At 55.4% G+C, this 26,054-nt stretch overlaps 4 protein-coding genes across 18 annotated transcripts in view; 2 read left to right on the top strand and 2 right to left on the bottom strand.

Moving 5' to 3' along the window:
• Nucleotides 1-5,033, top strand: part of ANKHD1 (ankyrin repeat and KH domain containing 1) — a 119,789-nt gene extending 114,756 nt beyond the window's left edge. For 12 of the 15 annotated variants that reach the window (XM_080554869.1, XM_080554879.1, XM_080554877.1 and 9 more), the window contains 4 exons: nucleotides 868-1,032; nucleotides 1,484-1,530; nucleotides 4,439-4,612; nucleotides 4,813-5,033. In XM_080554869.1, the coding sequence (XP_080410995.1) occupies nucleotides 868-1,032; nucleotides 1,484-1,530; nucleotides 4,439-4,592 (366 nt within the window). In that variant the 3' untranslated portion in view covers nucleotides 4,593-4,612; nucleotides 4,813-5,033. The other 3 variants (XM_080554871.1, XM_080554870.1, XM_080554880.1) reach the window with 2 other exon arrangements.
• Nucleotides 5,034-5,601: 568 nt separating this feature from the next.
• Nucleotides 5,602-7,514, bottom strand: SRA1 (steroid receptor RNA activator 1). The gene is made up of 5 exons (XM_080554890.1): nucleotides 7,365-7,514; nucleotides 7,043-7,162; nucleotides 6,384-6,592; nucleotides 6,066-6,174; nucleotides 5,602-5,978 (listed from the first exon to the last, which is right to left on the bottom strand). Exons 1-5 carry the CDS (start codon nucleotides 7,387-7,389, stop codon nucleotides 5,785-5,787), a joined length of 657 nt encoding a protein of 218 aa, XP_080411016.1. The 5' UTR covers nucleotides 7,390-7,514; the 3' UTR covers nucleotides 5,602-5,784.
• Nucleotides 7,508-13,136, bottom strand: APBB3 (amyloid beta precursor protein binding family B member 3). The gene is made up of 12 exons (XM_080554891.1): nucleotides 12,918-13,136; nucleotides 11,597-11,787; nucleotides 11,179-11,255; nucleotides 10,842-10,899; nucleotides 10,462-10,608; nucleotides 9,901-10,028; nucleotides 9,586-9,700; nucleotides 9,240-9,327; nucleotides 8,887-8,970; nucleotides 8,572-8,687; nucleotides 8,187-8,369; nucleotides 7,508-7,893 (listed from the first exon to the last, which is right to left on the bottom strand). Exons 1-12 carry the CDS (start codon nucleotides 12,964-12,966, stop codon nucleotides 7,660-7,662), a joined length of 1,470 nt encoding a protein of 489 aa, XP_080411017.1. The 5' UTR covers nucleotides 12,967-13,136; the 3' UTR covers nucleotides 7,508-7,659.
• A 171-nt stretch (nucleotides 13,137-13,307) lies between these two features.
• The window catches only part of UBTD2 (ubiquitin domain containing 2), a 257,761-nt gene continuing 245,014 nt past the window's right edge, over nucleotides 13,308-26,054 (top strand). Inside the window, exon 1 of the mRNA XM_080554750.1 lies at nucleotides 13,308-13,315. The gene's annotated coding sequence lies outside the window, so the exon portion shown is untranslated. The remainder of the gene's footprint in view (nucleotides 13,316-26,054) is intronic.

Raw genomic sequence — 26,054 nt, 5'->3', positions numbered from 1 at the left:
AGGAATGTCCAGGGCATGTGCTTCTTGGATCTTCCCAATTGTAGAGCAGCAGTCGTCTAAACACAGGCAAGAAGTCTTGTAATTGCAAAATCTGCTCTTTAACTTCCTCTTTCTGAACTGGATGAATATTTTAGATGGCTGTTAAGTAATTTGTAGAAAATATTCAACTTGGATGGAGTCGTGTAGTCTCAAGCTGCCTGAGGGCTTTGCTGTAGCAGCCCTCTAGCTGCAACACTGTGTGCGAGATTATCATGTGTTGCAGAGGTGAGAAGAGGGAACGCGGAGATCACTTTGTGCAACTGCTGTGTCCTGCTTTTGGGGTAATCTGAAAGCATTTTGCAGAGGTTGCCACCTTTTTAATTCACTGTGAGATGTAATTTCAGAAGAATGGGCACATTGTCTTGAATCTCAAGCTCTGAAGATTCTTTGTATTGCAAACTCTACCTAGGTGTGCAGTGATGCCCCTTTTCCTTACAGTGCTAATACTTACCAGTCTGTGAATGTTAAATAGGAATTTGAACCATCTCTGCCAGTTTGGAAAACGTGGTTTATGCTTGTGCATAATCCTTTGCAAAAGAAGTCTGACTAAATGTTGATTTTTTTTTGTAGTACTGCTTTCTGCATTGTTTTTAAAATACTACAAATCGGATGTGGTGCATTTTTTCATTTTCAGCATTTCCTAGTGTTGCCCTTGCCTCTATCTTAGGCCAGCATTTCAGAAGCAGATGTGATCTCTGAAGTGTTTGGTTGTTGTATGACGAAAGCTGAAAGGTACTACACTGCAGAAGCAAGAGAAAGATGACCACAGTCGTCATCTCTAACCAGTAGCTGTTCTCTGATGGTGCTCTTTTTTTTTTTCCCTTTTAGGGCCTACCAATTTCCATGTATGGTGGCACTCTAATACCGTCACACCCTCAGCTAGCAGATGGCCCAGGAGGCCCGCTCTTTAACGGGCTTCATACTCCAGATCCGGCCTGGAATCCCATGATCAAAGTAGTCCAAAATTCAACAGAATGTACTGATGCTCAGCAGGTAGTTTGATTGCATTTTTCCACCTTTGCTTCTGTGGGGCTTTGTACAGTGGCGTGCTTCTTGTTTTTCTTGATTATTTTTTTTAGCTAGGTGACTTTTTCCAGTCCTTTGATATTAGAATTGAGATTGTGCATGATTTTTCACCAGTAGTGTGTGTTTACAAATACATATAGCACTATCCATGCCACAGCTTTCAGGTAAAACGGCCAGAATTTTCAAAAAAGCTCAACAAGGTAACAGACTTTGTTGGAAGTGGTAGGGTTTACATCCATACTTGTTATCTTGCAGGTTGTCGGTCAAAACCTGGCCAGAGATGAAGACAGCTCCTGTTCTTTGGCAGTTGGGTTGTATTTTAGGGGAAGCCTTAAGCATGCCCTCTAGTGGTTAAATTCTATTAAAGGAAACTTTATTTGTTTTCATAATAGCCTTGTCTTTTTATTTCTTGCTGTAGATTTGGCCTGGCACCTGGGCACCTCACATTGGAAACATGCATCTCAAGTACGTCAACTGATTTAAGGGGGTCTATCCTTTTTTAGCCTTGTTTGGGAAACCTTATGATCTTGAAGAACCTTGGGGATTTTTTTAATGTGCCTAACTAAGCAATTTTCTGTGGGCTGTAACAATGAAAACTTGATTGCTCGTTGTATAAGAACAAATTGATTTACTTATACAACTGATTCTGTTCTCCAGTTAGTTTAGCCATTCTGAACTTAAAAAATCAGATGAAACTAATGCTGGCTAAACTCTACTGAATGCTACTTGCAGGAGAGAACTAGATGATTTCAAACTTCTAGGGTGATAAATACATGTATAATTGTTTACATAAAAGAAAAGCTGGGTAAATTTCATGTCGTATAGTGGCTCCACTTTATGTAGCCTGTATTAATGTGAAATATTTACCTGAATATTCAATAAAAGGCAAACAGTATTTATAGGTTGTGTGTGAGAATTTTGGAAGAGGATATATGTGGTTATCATTGGTAGCTGCCATGACCAGTGGTGCACCCTTTCAGGGTCACATCATTAGCACGTGGGGGAAGGGAGGGGGGAGTGTTTCCATGTACAGCCATCTGTGATACGAACTCCGCTGGGTTCTTCCCCCTGCCAGTCATGGTGACTGTTTGTATGTTTGTTTATTTTTGTGAACATCTTGTATATCTTTCTTTCCTGGGTTAGTTCTGTTTCTTGTAGTGCTCTTTTTCCAGGTGGGTTGCCTGAGACACTCAGGTATTGTTCAGTGGCTGACTTGACACCTTGGCAACCAATGGTGTCCTAATTTGCAGAAGGTAAATCAGTAGCTTATAGATGAATGCAGGGCTTGGCTTCTTCACCTGACTCTGTGACTAACTGCTCAGAAGCAGATACTAGGAAAGCAGAGACCACTTGCTACCAGAGAAAAATGTAATTAATTAATTTAAAGCTTCTTATAACCCTTTAAATCTGGTAAGAGCTTCTCAAGTCTCTTCCATAAGAAAGAAGGGGATTTTTGCGTCCTACTTAAGATGAACCGTCCTTCTCCACCCAGACTGATTCCAGTGTTGGCCTGCACTTGGAAGTTTTCCACTTCCTGCATTCAGACTATGCTTATTTCTGATTTTGATCAGTGGTGATGCAGTAACTACACTGAATATTTGGTCCATTTCTCAAGCAGGTAACTACAGTGCACAAACCGTCCAATGTAATGGACCGCTTTTGGTGGTCTCTTAGACCAGAGAACAGATGGAGACTTCTTTGCCTTCCTTCTTCCTCCTCCTGACCATTCCTTACATGCAACAGCAGTTTCCCCAGGAAAAGCATGAGGAAAGAGCACCCAAAAGAGAGGATCAGTGATAATTTGCATGGAGTAAACTCTTGAAATAATGTAATGGTGTGTGTTCTCTGTCCCAGTTACTCCTGAGTGTTCAGGAGTACTGAAAATATGAAGTGCACAAGTAGTATCTGAGTACAATAGGCAAATAAACCTCAGAAACAATACTGGATGTGTTCAGATGTTCTACCTAGTACTCAAGAAGGAAACGCAAAAAAAAAAAAATTGGTTTTACTGCTACCCTGACAATGCAAATGCCAAAGGAGAGCCACTTGTGTTAACACTAATTGTATTCAAAGTAAATGGTGAAGGAAAAAAATGGCAGTCTAGTAAAGGAGCTTTCGTGCTTGCTTAGGCATCTGTTCTTGGGGATCCTTGGGTGAGTTGTTGCAGCCGTGGCCCTGTGGATGGCACTCTGCTTAGCAGCGTGTGCACGGGAATGAGTTGTCCTCAGTTTGGCATTAGAGAAGAGTCCTGGAGCTCTGCTGTAGGCATTGTGTTAGCCCCTAAACCAGCTTTGTGAAGCACATATGAGAACTGGGCTGTGTCAGTGCCAGGTGTGGGGCTGAGGCTGTTGCAAGCCTGTGTGCTGCTGGCGTGAGGAGGCCTGGGGGGCCAGGGCCCTGCCACACTTGCGTTTGGGTCCGCTGCCCCTCGAGGCTCCATGGCGTGGTGGGCAGTGCTACCTCCTCGCGCCCCATCCTGGGTGGCTGCAGCTTCCCTGCTCCTGATGGCTGCAGCTCTACTCCAGGTGGCAACCTCTGCTGCTCTACATCAGGCTGTGTGTGCAGGGGCCGTGCTGGGAGAGCTGAGCTTTCATCTTGAGTGAAGAGTGGTGGCCTCGGCCGCCGCATCCCTGCCTGCTCCATGCAGCCCCGAGCTGGTGCCTGCCTGCCCTTTTCTGCTCCTGGGCAGCCCTGGCTGTGCCTCTCTGCCTCACTCCTGGTGGTGCGGGCACCTCCCTGCCCGGGGACACTGCAGCAATCCCCCTGGTCCTGGCATCTGGCAGGCTTCCCCTCTGTAGCTGGAGTGGCAAAGGGAACCTGAAGTTTTGTGTAAAGACTGCAGAAGCTGTAGCCACTGCAGAGGCCATCGTTGCTCTCATACAACCCACGGGAGCAGGCAGAGGCTGTGCCTGGCATCTGAGGGCTGCCTTGCTGGGGAATGGGCTCCCAGCAGCACTGCTGCAGTTGCTGGGGACAGTTCTGCTCCCAGGCTGGGATAGGCTGCACCCTGGCTCCCGGATGGAGAAGCATCCAAGTGCAAAGGCTGAAGTGCTGCAGGCACCTTAGGGCTGGACTTGGAGCCACCCAGTGCTGTGGCTGGCCAGTACTGCGTGGGCTGCCCCAGGGAAAAGCGTGGTTTCCACACCCGTGCCCCTGCTGTGCACTGTGCCTTGCAAGGCTCTGGGAGGCCCAGGAGGAAGGAACTGTGGTGGAAGCAGCTGCTGGGCAGGATGGCGTTCGGTCTGTAGGAAGTCTCACCGTTGTTCCAAGCGCTGCCTTCCACCCCTGCTCTAGGCTCAGGCCCAGGCTGTGCTTCTCAGGAAAGGGGGCTGCCAGGGGAAGGCAGTGCCTGACAGCCCCCTGCTTTTGGCAGGTACCCACATCATCTACGTCCGCAAGTTCCTGCTGGAGTGCAAGAATTCGCCCGCGGCCAGGACTCTTCCCTGCTGCCTGCCCCAGATCCCCGGTGTCACCTCCCTGGCCCCGTGCAGCCTCGTCAAGCTGGGGGAGCTCAAGGAGCAGAATGAGAGTGAAGAAGCCATGCCAGGTGAGCAGCCCAGGCAGCACAGCCCCTGCCTAAGCAGGCGCTAGGGCCCTGCTGCCTGGGGCGTGGGGCTCTCACCTGGCCACGAGGGGAGATCCCGTCTCAACCCTGAGCTCAGGCTGGCCCCGTTCCAGCCGTCTGCATGTTTCCTTTGAGGCAGCCCCATCCTAATGCTAGCCTTGTATGCCTCCCTACCCCTGCAGATCAAGACCAGTGTGAGATGGACATCTGACTTTCCAGCTTCCGCTCTCTGGGCCGTGGCTGGGCCTGTTCCTGGGCCTCGTGGAGGTGCTGGCACCGTGACCAGCTGGCTGCAGTCCTCTCTGATGCTGGGGATGGATGTGACACCTCAGGCTCTAGCACAACTGGCTGGTGCAGCTGCCTAGGAGCTCATGCTTGATTAATAAACACCCTGAAATCCCTGTGTGGAAATGATGAATCTCTCTGCACTGGGGCTCAGCTGGGTCCTCAGAGCCCTGGGGAAGGCAGCTTGGAGGAGCTGATCAGTGCCAGGTAACCTTTCAGGTTGCAGAAGTATTTTCCCTCCTGCAGTGAGATCCTGCATGTTAATAGAGGACCCTAGGGTTATGCCCAGCATTGCCTGGACCTGCACTGAGGCCAGGAGTGCACTTGGAAGTACAGGCTCATGCCAGGGCCCAGCTGGATCTGCTCCCACCTTTGGGATGCCATGTGTCCCCCCCGCTGCCCTAGCTGTGGCTGGGGCAGCTGCTGAGACCACCTGTGAGCAGAGGGTGGAGCAGTGCGTATGGGGCTGTATGGGGTCACTGTAACAGCCAGAACTTACGTGGCTTGGTGGGCCTGGGCCAAGTATCGTCATGCTTCAGCCCCTTCCCTGAGGCTGCCTGGATTGAGGCCCCCAGAATCTGAGCCATGCCACGATGATGGTGACAACATGGCCTGTAGCTGTGGCATGAACCGAAGTTCTGTGGTAGCCGAGAGCCTCCTGCACCAACGTTCCAGAGCAGGCCGTGACCAGGGGCAGATTCGTGCTATTTATTAACATGTAGTGAACTGCCACTGAAATGTTGCAGTGAGTAAAATCCCCCTTAGGAGAGCGCTGAGAGCCAGGAGGGTTGCCCCTTCTGGGAGTTCTTTCTGCTGGCACCTGGAGGCAGAGGCTGCCCTGCTTGCGGGCTGCAGCTCTGTGCTTGGCTTCAGGAAGCCTCCTGCTCAGGCTGGGCCTCAGTGCTGTCGTCCCTCGCTGCAGCTGGTTCCATGGCAGGCAGTTTCCTTGTCTCGGCTATCAGGCGCTTGACGCCTACCAGCCACTGGCTCACCTCATTCACATGGTCCACCATGAGGGAGCGGTGGATTTCATCTGCTGCGTCCCAGTGGCATTGCTGGAGCTCTGCCGAGAAAGGGGAAGCTGTCAGCAGCTCCGGGTCAGCGTTCCCATGGCCCAGTGTTGGTTTGTGTGCAGCACCCTACCCCTCACCTTGCACCAGGAGGCTCATCCTCTTCTTCACAGGGGCCGACAGCTTCCCCTGAGACCATGCCTCTCCGAGCACCGTCAGACGCCGCCCAATGTCATCACCCACTTGTTTCTGGAAGCACCAAGATGAGCCCTGGAGGGGACCTGCCTCTGGGCAGCCCTCCCAGGCAGGGGTGGCTCTCCTCTCCCCAGAGACGTCCTGGGTCTCCAGTGGGCTGCCACACTTCCATGTTTCCCTCCACAGGACAGCAGCGCTGTCTTGTTTGAGCAGCCATGCCTCGTGGGGCTAGGAGGCAGAGGAGCAAGCGCCAACGGCCTCACCTGCATCGTGGGCCGACAGTTGGCAAGGGTCTCCCTCAGAGGGCCAAGGACAGCATCTGCTGGCACATCGCCGCCCTCAGAGCTCTCCTCTGCAGCCGGCCTGGCACTCTCTGTCCTCAGGGCAAGGTTAACAGGCCCAAGCGGGGGTGGCCCCAGCACTTTGGGGGGCAGTGCTGCGGATGCAGCGGGGGCATTGTCCGGAGGAGCACCTGGGGAGGACATGTGCCAGCGTGAGGCCCTGTCAGCGGCATGCCCTCAGCCCAGCCAGGAGAGGCACCAGCCAGGTGCAGGGAAATGCAGTGTTGCCACCCCCATAAAACATGCTGAGGGGGAAAAGGGGATCTTAGCCCACCGCCACCTCCTGGCTCCATTGCCCCCCTGGCTGCACGGGACGGGCACTCGGTTGTTCCCGTGTGCTTGGAACTGCTGCGCCAGCGCTGCCCGGCCCGAGGGGCTGCAGCAAGAGCGGGCACCAGCGGTTCTGCTCTCCAGCAGAGCCAGCCCGTGCTGCTCACGGGGCAGGGCGACGCAGGACGCGCTGCCTGGGCTGGGCCTGGTCCCACCGGCCCTAAACGCCGAGTGCCACGGCTCCATCCCCGGGCGGTCCCCCGGGGCAGCCCCGCGGGCAGGGCGGCTGCGGGAGCCGGGCGGGTGCTGACCTGGGAGGGCTCCCGGGGCGGGCACCCGGCGAGTGAGCGGGGTTCGCCTGGGGCCCGCGGCCTGCGCCTGCAGCCCGTAGGAGAACTGGGGAGGGTCGTTCCAGCCGCGCTCCTTGTTCCCTGCGGGGGCAAAGGCCACGGTGAGAGGCTGCCGCTCGGCCTGCCGCCGGGCCGCCCGCGCGCACGGCCCCGGGTCCCGGCCCGGCCACGACGCCGCCCCGCGCCCCGCTCTCCCCGCTCCCAGCCGCCCCCAGCCCCCCGGAACCGCGTGTCCCCCCCTCCCACCCCCGCACCACCACCCCCCCGTCCCGCAGCCCCTCACCCGGCTTCACGTAGAGCTCCGCCATCCCGCCCCGTCACCGCGCCGCGCCCCGGTGCCCTCCCGCGGGGCGGAGGCGGCCGGGGCAGGGAGCCGCGGGGCGGCGCAAGGCGGAGCCGGCAGCTGCGTGGCGGAGCTTTATTGGGGGCGGCGCGGCGCTGGGGGGGGCGGGGGGCCGGGCCCGCAACCGGCACGGAGCCCCGGCCCCGGCCCCGGTCCCCGCAGCCGGGGGGGTTCCGACGGAGGGGTCCTCGCCGGCGGCCGCGCTCCGGCCGAGCCGAGCCCCGGGCTCGCCCCGCTAGGGCAGGTGCAGCAGGGAGTGCTTCTGGCGGAAGGCCTCCAGGAAGGAGAAGACGCCGCGCTTGCGAGGCCCGGGCCCCGCAGCCCCGCCGCTGCCCCCGCTCGCCTTCGGTACCTCCCCGGCGAACGGCCCGCTCGGGGCATCCCCGGCCGCCGCCCGCCGCCCCTCCGCGGGTGCGCGCTTCGGCCTCGCCCCCGGCGCGGCGGCCACCAGGCACTTCTGGTACTGCACCTGCGGGGACACGAGGGACACGGCGGGACGGCCGCCTGGCACCAGGCTCGGACGCGCAGCTCCGCGGGGTGACGCCCGGCGAGGCATGTCGGCACCCTGCTGCCCCCGCCACCCTGCCAGGGGTGGGCATTGCGCCCAGGCGTCCGGCCTTGCCCCATCCCCCAACCCTCCTGCAATGGGGGGGGGGCTGCCCCGAGCCCCCTGCCAGGAAGCCAGCCGTGTCCGGGCTCGGACCAGGTGAACGCGTGGTGCGGGCGGGGAAGCAGCGTGGGGGCCCCCCGGGTCCCGCTCACCATGCAAGCTGCCTGCACCGCCTCCGAGATGGTGCCAGCATCGGGCTCACACCAGAAGGCCGTGCACTGAAAGTGCTGTCCCGTGTCCACGATGAGCGCAAAGGTGTGTGCATCCCTGCCCACCCCGAGGAAGGTCACATATCGCACCTGGCACTCCCAGATGTGGCTCCTCTCTTCCTCCTGCTGGGATAGGACAGGCTGATCCATCACACACCAAACCCACAGGCAACCCTGCACGCCTCGGCACCCACGGCCTGATCTCCTCCCCTTGGGGGCTTGGCCGCTGTGGGCCAGGCCCTCCCCAGCAGGTTGCTTCTTCCTACCCTGGGTGCCTGCTTCAGCTGCATCACCCCAGGGCCCCCTCCCCTTCCCTCCCTGGTCCCACCTGTGCAGGGTGCACCCGCATGGCTGTGTCGGACACGCTGATGAGGGAGGGCGTCCAGCACTCCCGCCCAGGGCCTCTCGTCAGCTTCTCGATGGCCTCATTCAGTACGTCCATCCCTGGCAGGACAGAAGCCTGGCTGTTGGTCCCTGCCCCGGCAAGGTGGCTGCTGGAGCTGGCAGTGGAGTGCTGGGTGCCCCGCAGGTAGTGGCCCCCTACGCTGGGGCATGGTTGGCCACCCGTGGGACTCGCTCGGTCTCCCCACAGGTGGGCATTTCTCAGGCATCCCTCAGCTGCTGCAGGGCCAGCAGCACTTACCCATGGCCCTGGGTACAGGCAGGCTGCCGATGTACAGTGCTTCATACTTCTGGATCGACTGTCTCACGGCATCCAGGATATCCACTGCCAAGAAGGGAGAGTTGTGTGGGATCCCTGCCCCCCCCCCCCCCCCACCAACTCCCAGGGTCCATCCCAAGGCCCACAGGGATGCATCAAGACAGGCCGCGACGTTCTGTCTGCTGGGCATCCCGTGGCCCTGCTGGCCTTTGTGCTGGGGGTAGCAGCCCAGCAGCACCTGGGGACCTTGGGCGTGGGGAGAGCAACACAGCCCCTGCAGTGCGCTGGCTGGGGCCCGGGAGCTGCAGCCAGGCCCTGTGCCCGCGAGCTGGTACCTTGCAATGGCAGGTCGTCACTGGAGATGGGTTCCAGCGTGATGGCGTGTGGCAGCCTGCTGCTCGCTACTGCTCGCTCGGCCACGATCTGCAAGAGACAGAGTGCACGGGGTCCCGCACGCTAAGGGGCAGCCTGATGGCTCGTGTGGACACCCAGACACCCTTTGCCAATGGAGGGTAAGCAGAGCTCTGCATGGGGAAACTGAGGCTCACAATGGCAGAGGCAGGGGCTCCTGTGCCTCCCCTCACCCCCAAGACCCCAGGGCCACCCTAAAGCACACCCCCGTGAGCACCAGGGCCATGAGAGGGCTCAGGCCAGCCATGCCTGCAGGCCCGATTATCCCACCTTGGAGCACATTTTGTGCAGGGCCTTGGCGATGCCCTTGGCAGGTACGTTGCAGTGGAAGACGTGACACTTGAGCACGCAGGTATCCTTGTCACTGGCCACAAACGCAAAGTCCCTGCAAGGCCATGAGCAAATGAGTGAGGTCCCAGCAGAGGCAGCCTGCTTCGCTGCCCCTAGCCCTACACCAAGTTACCTGTCCCTGCACGTCGCAACAGGAGGGGAGAAAGGAGAGCGGATAGGTTACTGCCTGGGTTCCTTCACCCCAAACGGGCAGGGCCACAGCACGCCCATGTGTTCTGCCCCTGCCTCCAGCACCTGCCATTGTTGCAGCCAACACCCCAGACACGGATGTTGAGGATGGGCTGGCAATGGATGAGGCTGTGGTCGAGAGGGTCTACCAGGCTCATGGTGTCCTTCTTCAGGATCATCACCAGGTCCTGGCCCTGCAGAGAGTCAGGGGCACCCTCAGCTTGGCAGCAGGCCTGGGCATCCCCAGCACACATCCCATGTGTAGGGACAGCCACATCCATTCAGCCTACTTGCCCCCTCCTACCCCCCGGCATGACCCCAAATGTGGGGACATCCCCACAGCCTGTCCCCCACAGGCCTCTCCGATACCATTCCGATGTGTGGGGACAGCCCGCTCAGGCTCCCCTTGTCACTGTCCCCTTGTGTACACACAGTCCTGTCAATCCCACCTGCCCCACGCTCAGGCCAGCAGCACGGACACTGTACGTGGTCAGAGTTGGCTCTGCCACCGGCACAGGTCCCTGGGCTCCCCACTCCCTCTGTGTGAGGACAGCCAGCTCCAGCAGCACTGCTCCCTGGGCACGGAGGGGATAGGTACCGTGACTGAGCACCATCCCAGGCTCTCACCTCACCCCAGTTGTCTGCAGAGCCCTGGCCCTGGCATTTGCTGTTGGAGAGCTGCTGGATGCAGTTGTTGACAGCGATGCTGCTCTTGCCAGGTGCCAGGTCCTCCTCAGGGATCTCGACCCAGCCCAGTGAACGTACAGCGAAGCACTGAGCAGAAAGACATCTGGGGCTTGAATGACAGGCCAGCACAGCCCCTGTCTCATGCCCCTCACCGTGCCGATATGGCCACCCCTGCCCTTGCTTCCATCTCTGTGCCTGCCAGCTGCTAACCGCACGCTGCTCTGCCAGCCCCAGCACACGACACTGCAGCGAACCCTCTGCGTGGGCTGGGCTGGGTGCAGGAATCTTCTGGCACGCCAGGAAGCCCCCTGATGCAGTACCTTTGAGCTGGGCTCCGTGCTGTGCTGGAAGTCTTCTCTGTGCCAGGGCAGTGAGGTCCTGCAAAGGGACAGGGTGGTGAGGGGAAAGCGCCCACTCAGTATTCCTGACTCTGGGTACGAATGTCCACAGACATGCCAGAGAAGAATGCCCTGGCACCCAGAGACCCCCACACCACCAGCTGGGTGCTGTCCCATGAAGGTGCTCAGCTTGAGCCTGCTGGCTCCAATCTGTGTGGCTGTTCTGGGGGAACACACCAGGGACCAGCACCCAGTGGTGGTCGTGGGACAACGGTACCCCTGAGTACCACAAGCTGGCAGAGCACACAGGCAGCCCTACCTCCTGGAGAGCGAAGCCATGGGGCTGGGAATGGGCCTGGTTTTTGTTGGGTGCTTCACCACGGAGGCCTGGCAGTCCTGAGAAAGAAGACGAAAGGGGTGAGGGCAGCAAGAGGAGCTGTCAGGAGAGTGCGTCTGCAGAGGCACCAGGTAGGAGGCCTCCCTCCCAGGACAGCAGTCTCAGTTCACAGGCAGCCTGAGAAGAACCAGGATGGGGTCAACATGGGCCCTCCTGAAGTCCTTCAAGGGGCTTAACCCTGGCCAGGAATGGGTTGAGCAGGACTTTGGGGTGACAGAGAGAGTCCTGCTCCAAGGGGAGGCAGGACAAGGTACCCAGAGAGGCCTTCAGCAACCCACCCCCCAAATGGCAGGCTTCTGCCAGGTAGTGGGAACCAACACTCCCCTCCCACATCCCCTACCATTTCCTGGAGTGTCTCCTCTCCATCAGCCTTCAGGCACCCTCCTGGGCTCGCGGTATGTGCCGGGTGCTGCCACTGTGTTGTGCCAGTGGGCACGTGCCAGTAGTAGGTGCCCAGAGTGTCATGGATTTTCCTCCAGCCTGGGGGGAGGTCTGTGTCCATCTCCAGGCTCTGGTCACTCCAGAGGTTGTCTGTGCAGAGAGAGTGTGAAGGAAGGGGGAAAGCTCCCACAGCTGCTCCCAGCTGCAGGGAGCCTTGAGAAGCAAGCAGCTTTGGCCAGCAGGGAAAGGGTCGTGCAGCTGCCTCTAGGGCGCGATGTGCTGCCCCAGAACACAGCTGAGCACAGGGTTTGGGAGGGGAGTGCTGACCAGGAAGGTTTACAGAGATGCCAGAGAGGCTGCAGCAGCAGCAGACCCCAAGGCACCACAGTCAGTGCAGGCAGTTGCCTCCCTGACATCTGGAGGAACGGGGTGACCCCCACCATGAGCACAGAGAGCTTGGGCAGCCTGAAAGCCTCGCCAGGGAAGTTACCGTGCTGAGGTGCCCAGGCAGGGCACAAGACCGCCAGCCCTGAGGTCCCCCTGCTAGCACTCAGTTCCCAGCTCTTTGCCAACACTCCAGGACGCCTGAGGCTGGCTCCCTCCCAGCTGTGCTGGGGAAAGGCGGAGACCCTCTTCCCTGCACCTCAAGCTCTGAAGAGATTAAGAAAGCGAGCCCGTGGTACAGATAAATAACGAGATCTGCTCCTGGGCATGCAGCTATAAATACACAGAGGTCACCGTGCCCCTTGTGGGTGCTTATCCCCGGGAGCTGTGCTGCTGGGAGGGACGGGCTGCGTGTAACCACATCGCTGACAGCGGCCCAGGCCGTGCTCACCGCTCCGACTCCTGCGCCCCGCTGGACCCCACACCGGGGCCCAGCCCCAGCACAGCCACTGCCTCCTGCCCCGCGTCTGCTCTCGGGATTCTGGCTGCGGACCCGGGATCTGCCCCCCCCCAACCCCCTTTCTGCACCCCCCCCCCGCCCCATCTCGCCGTGCCCTGCCCGTGCCCTTCCTTAGGGCACCGGGGGGAGCAGCAGAAGGAAGACAATGGCGTAGAGCGTGGAGGGGCTGGAACCAGCAGCTCCTGCAGCAGCTGGGCCTGGCGGAGGGGCTACCAGGAGCCCGGCACCCCTCGTCTGAGCTCAGCCCCGCGGGGGGGGGGGGGGGGGGGTCGAGGACGATCGTGGCCCCCGACCCTCACCCAGGCGGCCCGGCCCCGGCTGCGGGCCCCGTCCCGGTCCCCCCCCCCCCAGCCGCCCCTGCCCGCCCCCGGCTGACCGTCGCAGTTGACGAGGATGATGGCCAGCATGTAGTCCTTGCCCAGCATGGCCCCGGCTGCCGGGCCCCGGCTGCGGCAGGGGGCGGAGGGGCCGGGCCGGAGGGGAGCGGAGCGGAGCGGGGGTAGCGCCGGGGGCCTGCGGCTGCCGGGGGCCGGAGCGCGAGGGAGAGGGGCCCGGAGGCACCGGGGCGGGCGGCGGGAGGGCGGCGTTTGGGGGGTAGGAGGGGACGTGCGGGCGTCTGGGCGTGGAGAGGGCGCTGGATGCGGCTGGGAGGGGGGGGATCGGGGGCGGGGGGGGCGGTAGGGAACGTGAGGGAGGGGTTGCGGGGCGGGAAGGTGGCGTTCGGGGGGGGGGGGGGGGTGGCTGAGTGTGGGGCAGGGGTGCGGAGCGGAGGGGGGGGGGGTGCTTGTGTGGAAGGTTTTCAGGTGCAGGGATGGGGATGTTGGGGTGTGGAAAGGGTATTTGGTGTGTAGGGGCAGGGAAGGAGGGCTTGGGGTGTATCAGTGGGTTCAGATCAGCGCTGTTCCGCTCCATATGCCCTCAGGTTAGTTCTTCTCGCTCCACACGCCATAAGGTTTTTTCCATTCCCTTGCCTTTCACGCAGATCACCCCTTTTCCATTCCATCCACGCTTTACATTCATTCTCTCTGATGCATGCTCAGATCCCCTCCATTTAGGGGGAAATCGGAGGATTTGCACATGTCTAAAGACAACTGCCTGTGGTCCAAACTCTTCCAGACAGTAATGAGGACACCTGACTGCGGGTGCCCGTCATGTTCCTGCTTTCACGAAACGTGCAGAGCTCTGCACTTCCAGTTTGAGACTTCTGTTTGCCATGCTGTCCCGAGCTGACAGTCTTAGCTCAGTACCTGGGGACAGAAGCTCTGGATACATTTGTTGTGCATCTCGGTTTCACAGAGTCGTGGAACGTCTCGGGTTGGAAGAGACCTTAAAGATCATCGAACTCCAACTGTGCCATAGGCAGGGGTGCCATCAACTGGATCAGGTTGGCCAAGGCCCTATCCAGCTTGGCCTCGAACACCTCCAGGGATGGGGCATCCACAACTTCTCTTGACACTTGCTCCAGTGCCTCACTACCCTTACAGTGAAGAATTTCCTCCTAATGTCTAGTCTAAATGTATCCTCTTTTGGTTTAAGACCATTCCCTCTTGTCCTATCATTATCTACCTGAGTAAGGAGTCCTTCACCATATTTTTTATAAGACCTCTTAAAGTATTGAAAGGTCTCAATGAGGTCTCCACAGAGCCTTCTCTTCTCCAGACAGAACAACCCCAGCTCTCTCAGCCTTTCTTCATAGGAGAGGTGCTCCAGCCCTCTGACCATCCTTGTAGCCCTCCTCTGGACTTGCTCTAACAGGTCATCAGCCTTCTTGTGCTGGGGACCTGGATGCAGCACTGCAGGTGGGGCCTCACGAGGGCAGAGGAGATGGGGACCATCACCTCCCTCCACCTGCTGGCCGCTCCTCTGTTGATGCAGCCCAGGGTGCAGTTGGCCTTCTGGGCTGCAAGTGTGCACTGCTGGCTCGTGTCGAGCCTTTCATCCACCAGAACCCCCAGGTCCTTCTCTGCAGGGCTGCTCTCCATGAGTTCTCCCAGTCTGTCCTCCTGTCTGGGATTGCCCTGACCCAGGTGCAGCACCTTGCACTTGGACTTGTGGAACCTCATGCGGTTCACATGGGCCCACTTCTCCAGCCTGTCCAGGTCCCTTTGAATGGCATCTCTTCCTTCTTTGGTATCAACCACACCACTCATTTTCCCCATGGAGCCCTCCATGTGCTGTTACAGACAGTCCCTCCAAGCATTAGGTGCCCAATGACATGTTCCAAGATGGTTTGCAATACATGGAATGTCTGGGCTTCTTCTAGTAGGGCTTCTTCTGGCCTGGATGTAGCATATATTCTTGAGAGCCTCCCATGCCAACTCATCTGCCCTACTTCTTTCCATGCATGGCTCTGCACAGAGCTTGTATTTTTTTGAAGTACAAAATAAATTTTTGATGTATGTTTCCTTGCTTTCAGCTAGGCATTGCATTTTTGCTCAGAGCTCAGCCCAATTCGTGCGTTCTGTGGGCTAACACGCCTCTAATCTCATGAGACTGTTTCACAGTACTCTTCCCTTCTATCTGCTTGTCTGCTGGCCTAAAAAAGGCACCAGCTCCATAATCCAATTTGGTAGCAATCTACCATTATTTCTGTCTTTTTATCTTCTGTTGAAATCTGTTTTATTGGCTGCAAGCTATTTTTTCTATTTCTTTATGAGGAGCAACTGAAGGAATCGGGGTTGTTTAGTCTGGGGAAAAGGAGGCTGAGGGGAGACCTCATTGCTCTCTACAGCTACCTGAAAGGAGGTTGCAGTGAGGAGGTTGTCAGTCTGTTTTTTTTTTGTTTGTTTGTTTTGTTTTGTTTTGTTTTTCCAGGTGACAAATGATAGGATGCACAGAAACAATTTCCAGTACCACCAGGGGAGGTTTGTCTCGGATATTAGGAAGAATTTCTTCACAGAGTGTGGTCAAACATTGAAATGGGCTGCCCAAGGAAGTGGTGGAGTCTCCATCCTTGGACGTACTTAAGAGACATGTGGATGTGGCACTAACAGGCAAGGTTTAGTGATGAGACTCAGTAGTTAGGTTGATGGACTTGATGAGCTTGAAGCTCTTTTCCAGCCTACGTGATTCTGCATCTGTCCAGAGCTAGTGGGATCTCTGAGATCCTGTTTGAGCTTCTTAGGACATATCTTGCCTTACTCTAGCCCTAGCCCAAACCATCCAAGCATGGCAGGAGTGAGAGGCTGGTGGGTCCCCGTGGCCTGTGTTCAGTTGTGTCTGAGGCAATGGGAGTCAAAGACAGTTGCAGACCAGCTTTGAAGAGACCAAGTCACATTTCCTGTTCTTCCACTACTCAAGAGTGAGCTTACTGCTATCAGGTTACTTGTAATATCATGGTGTGCTTTTCTGCATATGTTTCCTTGTCCTTAGTGCAACTGAATTTTATAGAACACTTCCAAAAACTGGACTTGGATATTCAGACATGTGGCAACAACTCTGAATCAAATTGCTCCGGTTTTTCTTCCTTCTTAGCAGACCCGACAGTGACCTCCAAAGAAGAAGAAAGGAAAAAGAGAAAGTCTGAAGATGCCAGATCAGAAACCCCCTCCCAACAAACGCTTGATAAAGCATTTGGTTACATGACTAAAGGCTAATCAAAGGAAATAGAGGAAATAACAGCAGGCGGAGAGAGCCCTGTAACCTACTCAGTGAAAATGGAGCACACTAAATAGGCTGACCCTCATATCATCAGAGAAGAACAGTCCCTGGGGCCATGGGTGATCCACCCCTGCATCATCCCTGGTGCAAAACCCACCAAGGTGACTCATTGTAAGAACTGTCTCCTGGTAATATCATGAAGGGTAATTATGGCCTACAGCGATAAAAGACATTACGGGATGCAGAGGGAGAATTTAGAAATGGAACAGAGCAGAACCTAGGGACTGCGTGAAACTTCATATGGGATGTTTAGGGGAACAGACATAGGAAGGGGAAAAGGTGGGATCAGTGCAGATATGGCAGGAATGAACATGGCAAAACAGAAAAAAAAAGGAAAAAAAAAAAGAGAAAAGGAGCCAGTGGCATGTAAACAAGGGGCAGGTAGATATGCTTGACCGACAGAGCATTTTGTTTCATCACTGTAGTCTGTCCTATACTCTTCTTAAACCATATTTCTTCTGTGTGACTGTGCTCTCTGTTCTGAGCCTTTGTTTTTGAGCAGCTACTGAAACTCAGACTGCACTAGCTGCTGAGTAGACTAGGTGGTCTGGATACCCCCACTGTCTGAGGGACCGGGCTGGTCCACCATAAAAGTGGGTAAATTCTATGTGCTTCTGTGTGAGGGAAGGGACATTGCTCCTAGTTGCTACGGTAAGCACCAGGAAGCTCTTTTGGTAAAGGTAAGGTAAGCTCTTTTGACCATTGCTCTAGAACTACACCCTAAGAAAGGAAAATACAACACGAGAGTATGTAGCGGGGAGAGTACCTTGCACACTCACCCAAACCTGCTTTAAGCACAGTTAGTTCAGCTCTGGACCACATATGGATTTGAGGGCAAGCTGTTGATGGGAGCAGCCATAAAGGTGACCTGGTTATAATGGAAAAAATACAATCAATTACCATTGAGCATTTATGTCCCCACAAGCTAGCACCTGACAGGCATTGAACAGGACAGTTTGAGGCACTTCTCTGTCACATTCACGCATATCTTGACAGGGTATCCTGTTGCTCCCCTTCTTGGTCATCCTTTTTCCAATCTGCCAATTGACCAAGGCCCTCTGAGGCGTAAAATGACCATAGTCAAAACTAATACTTGACCTCTCCCTGCCATTATTTTAAATTATTTTTAAATCTTTTTTAAGATTAATTATTTTTAAATTAAATAAATTATTTTTAAATCTTAGGTTTCCAAATAATTATCAATATTAAGATGAACTCTGCTACAAGAATTAAAACACCCTGGGGGCACTCCAGTTCTATATAGGCCAGTCCTTTCTCCCAATCACAAGTCACATTCATTAGTTACTTGCAAAAATAAAATTTGGTTTACAATTACAAACTTTTATCCCACCCAGAGTCTACTATGAAACTTTCTTTTAATTTTAACTTTCAACGACTCTTCTATAGGAACAACTTCCCAGGTACTAGGGTCGACAGATGCTTTCACTTGAGTATAGTGAGCCCAGCCTTTTCCCACAGTTCTTATGGCTGTTTCAGTAGTGAGCAGTACTTGGAAGGGTCCTTCCCGCTCAGGGCGGAGTTTTGTTTCTCTCCAGGTACATATCAGCAGCCAGTCTCTCGCGTGGAATGAATGCACTGGGAATTCCAAAGGTGGGGTTTGAGCCAACAGTCCATGAACCCTGAGAGATGTCAAGGAAGAAGACAACCTGAGTATATAGTTTTTGAGAAAAATATCTTTGGTTTCAAGAGTAGGTATCTCACCACTTCTACCCAGGTATGGTAGTCCAAACAACATCTCATATGGCAAAACTCCTATTTCTTTCCTAGAAGCAGTTCAAATTCTGAGCAGAGCTAAAGGTAAGCATTTTGTCCAGGAAAGTTTAGACTCTAAAACCGGTTTTGACAGGTGTTTCTTTAACGTGTGATTCATTCTTTCCACTTTCCCAGACGAGGAAGGATACCATCGAGTATGAAACTCCCATTTTATTCCCAAAGTTCTCATTAATCCTTGTGAAATATACGAAGTAAAATGACTTCCTTGATCTGAGTCTATATTTTCAACAATCCCATACATAGGGATAATTTGTTCCAGAATTATCTTTATCACCTCAATAGCTGTTGTTGATACTGAAGGAAAAGCTTCTACCCATCCTGACAAATGGTCAATTAATGCCAGCACGTACTTGCATCTGCCTACTTTATGTAATTCAGAAAAATCTACTTGGATTCTCTGAAAAGGTCGAAGTCCTGGCTTCTGTCCACCCAGAGGTTGTTTCTGCTGAGCCTTCTTATTCACTTGTTGGCACGTTATGCACCTGTTACACACCTGCATTCCTACACATACATAGTTTCTCAATACAGCATCACACACTGCCTGGACTCCCCAGTGGCTTCCTTGATGTAGAACAGCTAAAATTTCCCTCATTATTTGTTTATTTATTATTTCTCTACCATCAGGGAGAGTCCACCATCCGACTCCTTTGTTCCTAACTCCTTGAAGCTTTGTATCTCTTTTTCTTATACTTACTACTTCTTACTTCTGTATCTTTTTCTTATACTTTTCTTACACTTGCTTTTCAGGTGGAAGATTGAAACATGTAGCAGAACAGCTTCCTTCCTACTTCTCATGGCAAAGCCAATTCTTTAGTCTTTTCATCCACAATTCTGTTTCCCCATTCAACTAGGGAGTTTCTTTTTTTCATGTCCTGTTGATACGCACCACAGCAATCTCTTCAGGTAATAACAGATTTTCCAAAATCTGCCTAATTAATTCTTCATGGATCAACTCTTTTCCCTTACTGTTTATTGAACTCCTTTCTTTCCATTTTTTTCCCCAATGTAGGTATCACCCCATATGCACATCACAAATCTGTATATATAGCTCCCCGTTTCCCTTGTAAAACTTTATATTATCAATTCTGACGTAAAAACAACATTTTTGGTCCCACACATGGCGGGGGACAGGAGAAGCCACTGAGGGCGGCCTGACGGCTGACATTCTCCCGACCCAAGCCCTGCCCTGCACGCACCGCGCATGCGCGGAGGCGGCGCTCAGCCGCCACGCAGCGAGCGGCAGGCGGGGCAGGCCGCGAGTTCCGCGGCGCCCTCTGGCGCCACCTGCTGGCAAGTGCCGGTACTGCAGGCGAGGGGCAGCATTGCCCTCTGCTGCCGCCCGGTGACGAGACAGCGGTACCACAGGCGAAGGGCGCTGCGCATGCGCAGTTGCGGGGTTTTACTCGCGAGCAGCAGGCTCGGCGCGGCCACACAGGGCCCTGCCCGCAGCACGGCTGCGGGCTGTGTCGCACCCCGAGAAGTAACCCCTAACCAGAGCCCCGAATCCAACCCCTAACCAGAACCCCGAATCCAACCCCTAACCAGAGCCCCGAATCCAGCAGCAGTGTTTGCGGGGCTTGGACACGCTCGTTGAGTGTGGCTCGCTGAGCGTAGCTCAAGCAACCCAGCACCTGCTTTGTTTTTTGTTGCTCTGGCATGGCCAGGCTAATGCCATCACTTTTATGAGCAATTCTCCATTTCATTGATTTTTTTCTTTTTTTTTTTTCTCCTCTTTGTCAGGAGGGCATCCTTTCTGAGCCGGACATCAGGTGCTCCAAAGTTGAGATTGTGAGCTTTTAGTGGCAAAGTAGCAAGAATCTTAGACTGCAGTCCAGGAGACCTGAAATTCCCTTGGCAGGCTTTACACAACCGCACTCCCAACAGGACTCTGCACTATCTCTCCTTCCAAACCCTTTCCCTCCTCTAATACTCCCTCTAACCTTAAATTAAAGCTACCTAAGCCGTCCATGAAATAGTTATAATGAAAGCCTCTTGGGAGACTGCAGCTGGCAGCCTTAATCGAATCCCACACACAACAGGACTCTGAGCTTTGTCGCTCCCAAAACCTAAGCCCTAAAACAGAACCCCAACCCCAAGGCAAAGCTCGCTGTATCTAGCTGCCAAGGAGCCATCTCTTTTACAAGCATTTCTCTGTTTAATTGGTTTTCTTTTTATTTTAATGCTTCTCAGCTGGACACTGAACTTTATTGCTCCCCAAAACCTGAGCCCTAAACAAAACCCTCACCCCCTAAGCAAAGCGAACTGTAACTACCTGCTAAGGAGAGCTGGAGCTCGGCACTTCTCCCTGAATGCAGCGCTGATTTTTCGCTCTGGCATTGCCAGACTGATGCCATCACGTTTACAAGCAATTCTCCATTTCATTGGTTTTCTTTTTTTTTTTAAATGCTTCTCCTCTTTCAGGAGTGCATCCTCTCCGAGCTGGACATGAAGTGCTGTGCTGGAGTTGGAACGCTGCGTGTTTAATGGCAGAGTGGCAAGAATCTTAGACTGCAGTCCAGGAGACCTGAAATTCCCTTGGCAAGCTTTACACAACCGCACTCCCAACAGGTCTCTGCACTCTCTCTCCCTCCAAACCCTTTCCCTCCTCTAAAACTCACCTTAACCTTAGACTACAGCTACCTAAGCCTCCCATGAAATAGTGCTACCAAGGGAAGCCTTTTCGGAGACCTGAACACGCAGCCTTAGTACGATCCCCCTCACAGCAGGACTCTGATCTTTGTCACACCCCATGAACTAACCCTGAAACAGAACCCTGAATCCCAAGGCAAAGCACACTGTAGCTAGCCGCCAAGGAGCGCTGGAGCTCGGATCTTCTCCACGAATGCGGCTTGCCCCCTCGCCGGAGGACCGCGGGGACTCCAGGTCGGCCAGAGCTCAGGCACCTTGCTAGCAAGGCAGACCCGGCAGCTCTGGCAGCACTGCTTTGCCGGGGGCTCGGAGCCCTTTATCTCGGCAGCCCAGCTGCGCACGGCTCACGGTGGCGGGCACATCCTGCCCAAATCTTGCCCCGCAGTGCTGGGCTGGTGCTGGGCTCCTGGAACCTTGCTGTGCCATAGTGTTTTGGCGATGCCGCCTTTTTTTTTTCTTTCTCCACTGCCGCCACCACCACCAAGCTTTTGCACATGCTCTGCGCCTCACTAGGCTACACTCGCTAACCCCCTACACCCACCCGCGCCCACACCCCCGCGGAGGGGGAGGCCGGTGCCCAACACCACCTCCCAAAGCGTCTGCGCTGCTCCCACTGCGCTGCTTTCTCCTACCGTATGCTTCCCCTTCACTGCTAACACATCCTGCGACAGTGCCCACAACGCGCGCACACCTTCCTTGACGCACACCAGCGCTGACGCTACCACCGCAAGGACTTCACACCTTCTCTGGAGCTTATTTTGCGTGTTGGGATTTTTGGGACTTCACCTCCCCTCCTGAAAGACCAGGACACCAGGAGAGGAGAGGTGCTGCAAGATCTGCCTGAAGGAGGAGTGATGGCAAAGGCTTTAAGGCAGCCGGAACAAGGTGTGCTAACACCTTCAAGGATCTTTCCCTCTTGACCGCTGCCACTGCTGCATGCCAAGGCCCAAGGAGCACACTGCTGCGGCATGCAGCACGGCTGGGGCTCCCAGGCAGTCTCAGGGCACATTGCCTGAGGCCAGGCATTTTGGGGTTGCTTCATTTCCCCTCCTGCATGCATATCTGGGTCCTGGTGCCAGTGCAGCCCCTGCTCCCGACCCCAAAAAGCCCAGCCACGAGGCTGGGCACTGCCAGCAGCTCCAGGTGAGCAGCATCAGCACAGTGCTGCAAAGGGAGACTTCTACCAGCTGCAGTTCTGACCCCGAAGTTCCTGACCCGCTTTCTCACTGCCAGCTGCGTTTCAACCCATTAAAGGTCATCGGAAGTTGGGTTTATTTTTAGTTTTCCCTTTTAAGCTGCCCTCAAGCACCGAGGACCGACGGCAGGAAGAACCATCCTCCCTCCCACCAGCGCTGGACCAGGACCCCAGGACACTGATGCTGAGCAGCCGTGCCCACCTTGAGTCCTGGCGAGAGGCACGGCGCTGGTGGCACCAGGCTGGCACGCCTCCTGCCATGCTCCCCAGGGAGCCCCCGGCCGCTGCTTCCCAGTAAGAGCCATGTAGCCTTGGCAAATGCTGCCGCTTTCTTCTTGCCGGAGTGGCGTTATCACAAGGGCTTGGTTTTCCTTTTGTTCCTCATATTGTTTCGCGGGGAAACTGGGAAGCACAGCGGTTCCTGCACAGCTTGGGGACCACTGGGTCCCTGCACCCAGCTGGCTGTCCCGGGGACACAGCATTTTCATCCCCCTTCCCCATCGCCCTCCCTCCGTCCCATGCTGCAGCCAGCCACCACAAGGAGCCTGAGCCACGTAGTTAGGAAAAATCATTTCTTTTTACACTTCTAAGGGTAAGAAATACCGCAGAACCGCTAGCCCCGGGTAGGTGGCGGGTTCTCTCTTTTGTAGGAAATCTCACTTTTTTCTTTTCTTCCCCGCAGTCTAAAAATGGAACGCGGACACTTAAAATAAATTCCTGGAGAACAAAACTGAGAAAACACAATGGGATTTGCATCAAAGTGTTTGGATTAATTAGCTTAAACTGAAAGCTTTCATTCTGATTTCAACCTCAGCTTTATGTACAAAAAAAAAAAAATATTAAAGCAGCAAAGCTTTGCAAGTTGAAAAATCAAAATGTTCCACCCTGAAAATATCAAAATGAGATGCTTTGGCTCTCTGAGCTGCTTTGTTTCTTTCTAAAAGCAAATGGCATCAGGACCAACACCTTTGCAAGCAGCTTGGATCATTAAGAGCTTCAAAAAAATCTAGATCAGCATAAGCAATTAATATCTTAAGCAGTTTTTTTTTTTTCATTTTTCCCCTCAAGGAAGTGTAAAACTACTAGCTGGCCAAAATTATCAAACTATTTCTTTAAATTCTTTCCTTTTTCTGCGTGGTTGGCACATGGAGCTTGAGCCTGAAGCCCTGAACTTGCTGCTCGGTGCTCTCCGTGTTGGACACATCGGTTCGGCCCCTCGCAGCTCATATTGTGAATACTGGAAGGGAAAGAGGTATGAAGGAGGCTGGGATTTTATAAATGTGTGTAGTCTAAAGATGAACAAACCAAGTTTTTGTGAACATTTTCCTACTGTGGGTGAAACTGAAAAATGAAAAAATGGAGATCTGGGGGGTTGTGCTCACTTTGTTATTTTCCTTTCTCCTTCCTTGTCCCGTTCATTTCTGTTTCAAAGGCAAAATATGAAAAGGGTAAAACCAGAAACAGGGAAGAATAATAGAGCAAAAGAGAGGCTGGAAGGTAGAAATGCGGGGAAACAGAGAAGTTAAAATGAAATATTTTGAATGTTTAATTTTCTAGAGACATCTCCAGATGAAATACATTTCCTTTGCAAACCTCACCAACGAGAACAACTTTGACGTTTGGAGCAATTTTCCCTTCGGATTTTCAAGCAGCTCCCCCACTGCAGCACCGTGTCACACTGCTGTGCTCTGCAGGTCAGCATCCAGCGGTTCCTGGGTGTGCTCACTCGTGGGAAGGGCACCCGTGGATGTCCTCTGGCCCCAGCGGGTGTCACTTGTGTCCCCGCTGAGCCCCGCTGCTGCTCAGGACGCCAGTCCCCGTTTTAGAGCCTCTCCTGGTTCTCTTTGCTAGCCCGGTTCTGCAGTCCCGCAGTACTTTCCCCACGCTGTGTTAATTACACTGTGGGAACCGGCTGCTCGATGAGGTTTTGCTGCTTCTCCGTGCCGTGGTGCTGCAGCTGCTCCGGTGGGGTGAGGCTGGGGAGCGGCAGGGACTCATCCTGACTCCTGTAAGTGAGCTGGGTGGCCTTGTGCCTCCCCGGGCCCTGCCGCACCATGCACCCAGCTTGTGATGGAGAAATTTGGGTTCTGCCATGGTGCAGCTGCTGGTGGCCGGGGGCTCGGGGCAGCAGGGCTGGGGGCTGGCTCCAAATGGCTTTGTGCAAGGCCTGGGGATGCTGATGGTGCAGTGCTTGCTGCCATCTATTGGCTCTGACAATTAATAAGCTGGAGGGGGAGAGCCCTGCTGCCCACGCCGTGCACTTCTGCAGGGTTGGCGGCAATTAGCTAACGAGCATTCCCGTGAGGCTGTGGGTCTGCTGGGGGACGCTGAGGCTGAAAAGCAGAATAAGGTCCCACGGGGTGATGCTGAGTGCAGAGGGGGAGGCAGAGCTTGGGTGCTCCTCGGCCAAGGTCCCTGCAGCAATGTCCTTCCCGGGGGAGGTGAGGGCACCCTGGGGTTTGCATGCAGAAGGTCTGCACCAGCAGGAACCTACCAGCCGCTGAGCAGACCCCACAGCCGTTCCCCCTCTCGTGGCAAGGAGCTGGAAGATGGGGCATCCCCAACGGGAACGTGCTCTGAACGCCAGCCGTGCCCCAGGCTTCATGCGATGAAGGTGGCCCCTGGACGTGGTGCTGACAACCGGCATGGCCCTGTGCACCCAGAGGAGCCCCCCCAGTGCCCATGGCCAGCTGGTGCCATCCCTGTGTCCCCACAGCCGGTGAGCAGCCAACTCGCCGGGGCAGTGAGAGCATCCCTGCCAGGTCTCTCCGGGCCAGAGGGGTGAGCAGGGCAGGAGCTCACTGCCCTGATGTGGGTTGCAGGCTCTTATCCGCACCCCACGCCTTGCCTGGCCAAGTCCAGGGGGGTCTCGGTGTCCCTCTGAGGGTGGGAGCTCTCTACAAGCTACCTACCATCAATTCTCCTGCATTATTGATAGGGTAAGTGGATTTAATGCTCTGGTCAGTGCAGGGCAGAGATATTTCCAGCACGGGAGGAGAGCAGGGATGAGGGACCACGGAGAGAAGCCATGACCAGATGGGGCAGCAGGAAGGGTGGAGATGGGGGACCCCTTCGCAGCGGCTCTTCCATCGGCCAGGAGAAACCAGGTGGGCAGGGGAGACCTGGCATCAGCTGGGGACCTTCTGCTGGAGGGCAGGCGGAGCCAGCTGCCAGCTGCACGTGTGTCCCCGTGGGGCTGAGTCCTGGGCTGGGCTTCTCGGCGCTGCAGGGCTGAGGTGGTGTTGGGAGGGAGGGAAAATGAGGGCTCGAGAAGCGGTGGTGGTCGGAGGGGCAGTGGGAAGGGCTCCTGTCTTGCATTCGTGATGAAAAAATTGACATGGAGAGCATGTCGCAGGTGAGTCGGGGGTCTGGGATGTGGGATGGGCTGGGGACACCAGCAGCTCACGGCACACCTCATGTCCCCTTACACGGGGGCAGCGTCCTTGTGCAGGCAGGGAGCACCCTGCAACCTTGTCGTGGTGCAGGCAGGAGAGACGTACAGGAGCCGGTGTGGGCTGGGAGGAGCATCCCGAGGGCACGCGATGTTTTCAGGAGCTGTTAGCTCACATCTGGCAGAGCACGTGAGGCCTGGGCTGCCTCTGTCTCCCCGCAACCTCGGAAGAAGCTCTTCCAGAGGCAGAAGGAGTTTTTCCCTGGCAACTCCATGTCCAAAATCTGCTTGTACCTCCCGTGGCTGCCCCAGAAGCAGCAGTGGGGGCTGCTGGAGCTCTGCTTTCACCCGCAGCAGGGTGCTTGAGCACGGTCACTGCTGAGCAGGGGCGGTGAAGAAGGGCTGCAGCAGCTAAAGAGCTCAGAAAGGCTCCGAGTCCTGGTCCCTGCATGCCTGGAAACCCCCCGAGGTGTTTGCACGGAGGTGAGCAGAGGGGCTCCTTCCAGCAGCACAGTGCCAGCAGGGGCTGCAGCCACCTTCAAACCCTCGAGCCTCGCTTCCTCCTGGCTCTGCTCCCTCCTCCTTCCTTCCCAGGCCTTATCGGTGCCCCGCACGTCCCTGTCCCTGTCCCCGAGCAGTCTGCAGGGTGGGGACGCCGCGCGCTGCCTTTGAAGCTGTGGTCACGTTCAGAGAGCTGTGGTCATGTTCAGAGAGAGGTGGTCACGTTCGGAGAGGACGCTGAGGGTCCAAAACGAAGCAGCAGGGAGGAGACCCCAGAGCAGAGCCCAGGATACTCCCGGGTGCTGGGGACCCCTGATGGTTTG

This window comes from Anser brachyrhynchus (assembly GCF_964034855.1).
Source record: "Anser brachyrhynchus genome assembly, chromosome: 14".
NCBI lineage: Eukaryota > Metazoa > Chordata > Aves > Anseriformes > Anatidae > Anser > Anser brachyrhynchus.
The sequence above is the reverse complement of the archived record's forward strand: the minus strand, read 5'-3'. Positions and strand labels throughout refer to the sequence as shown.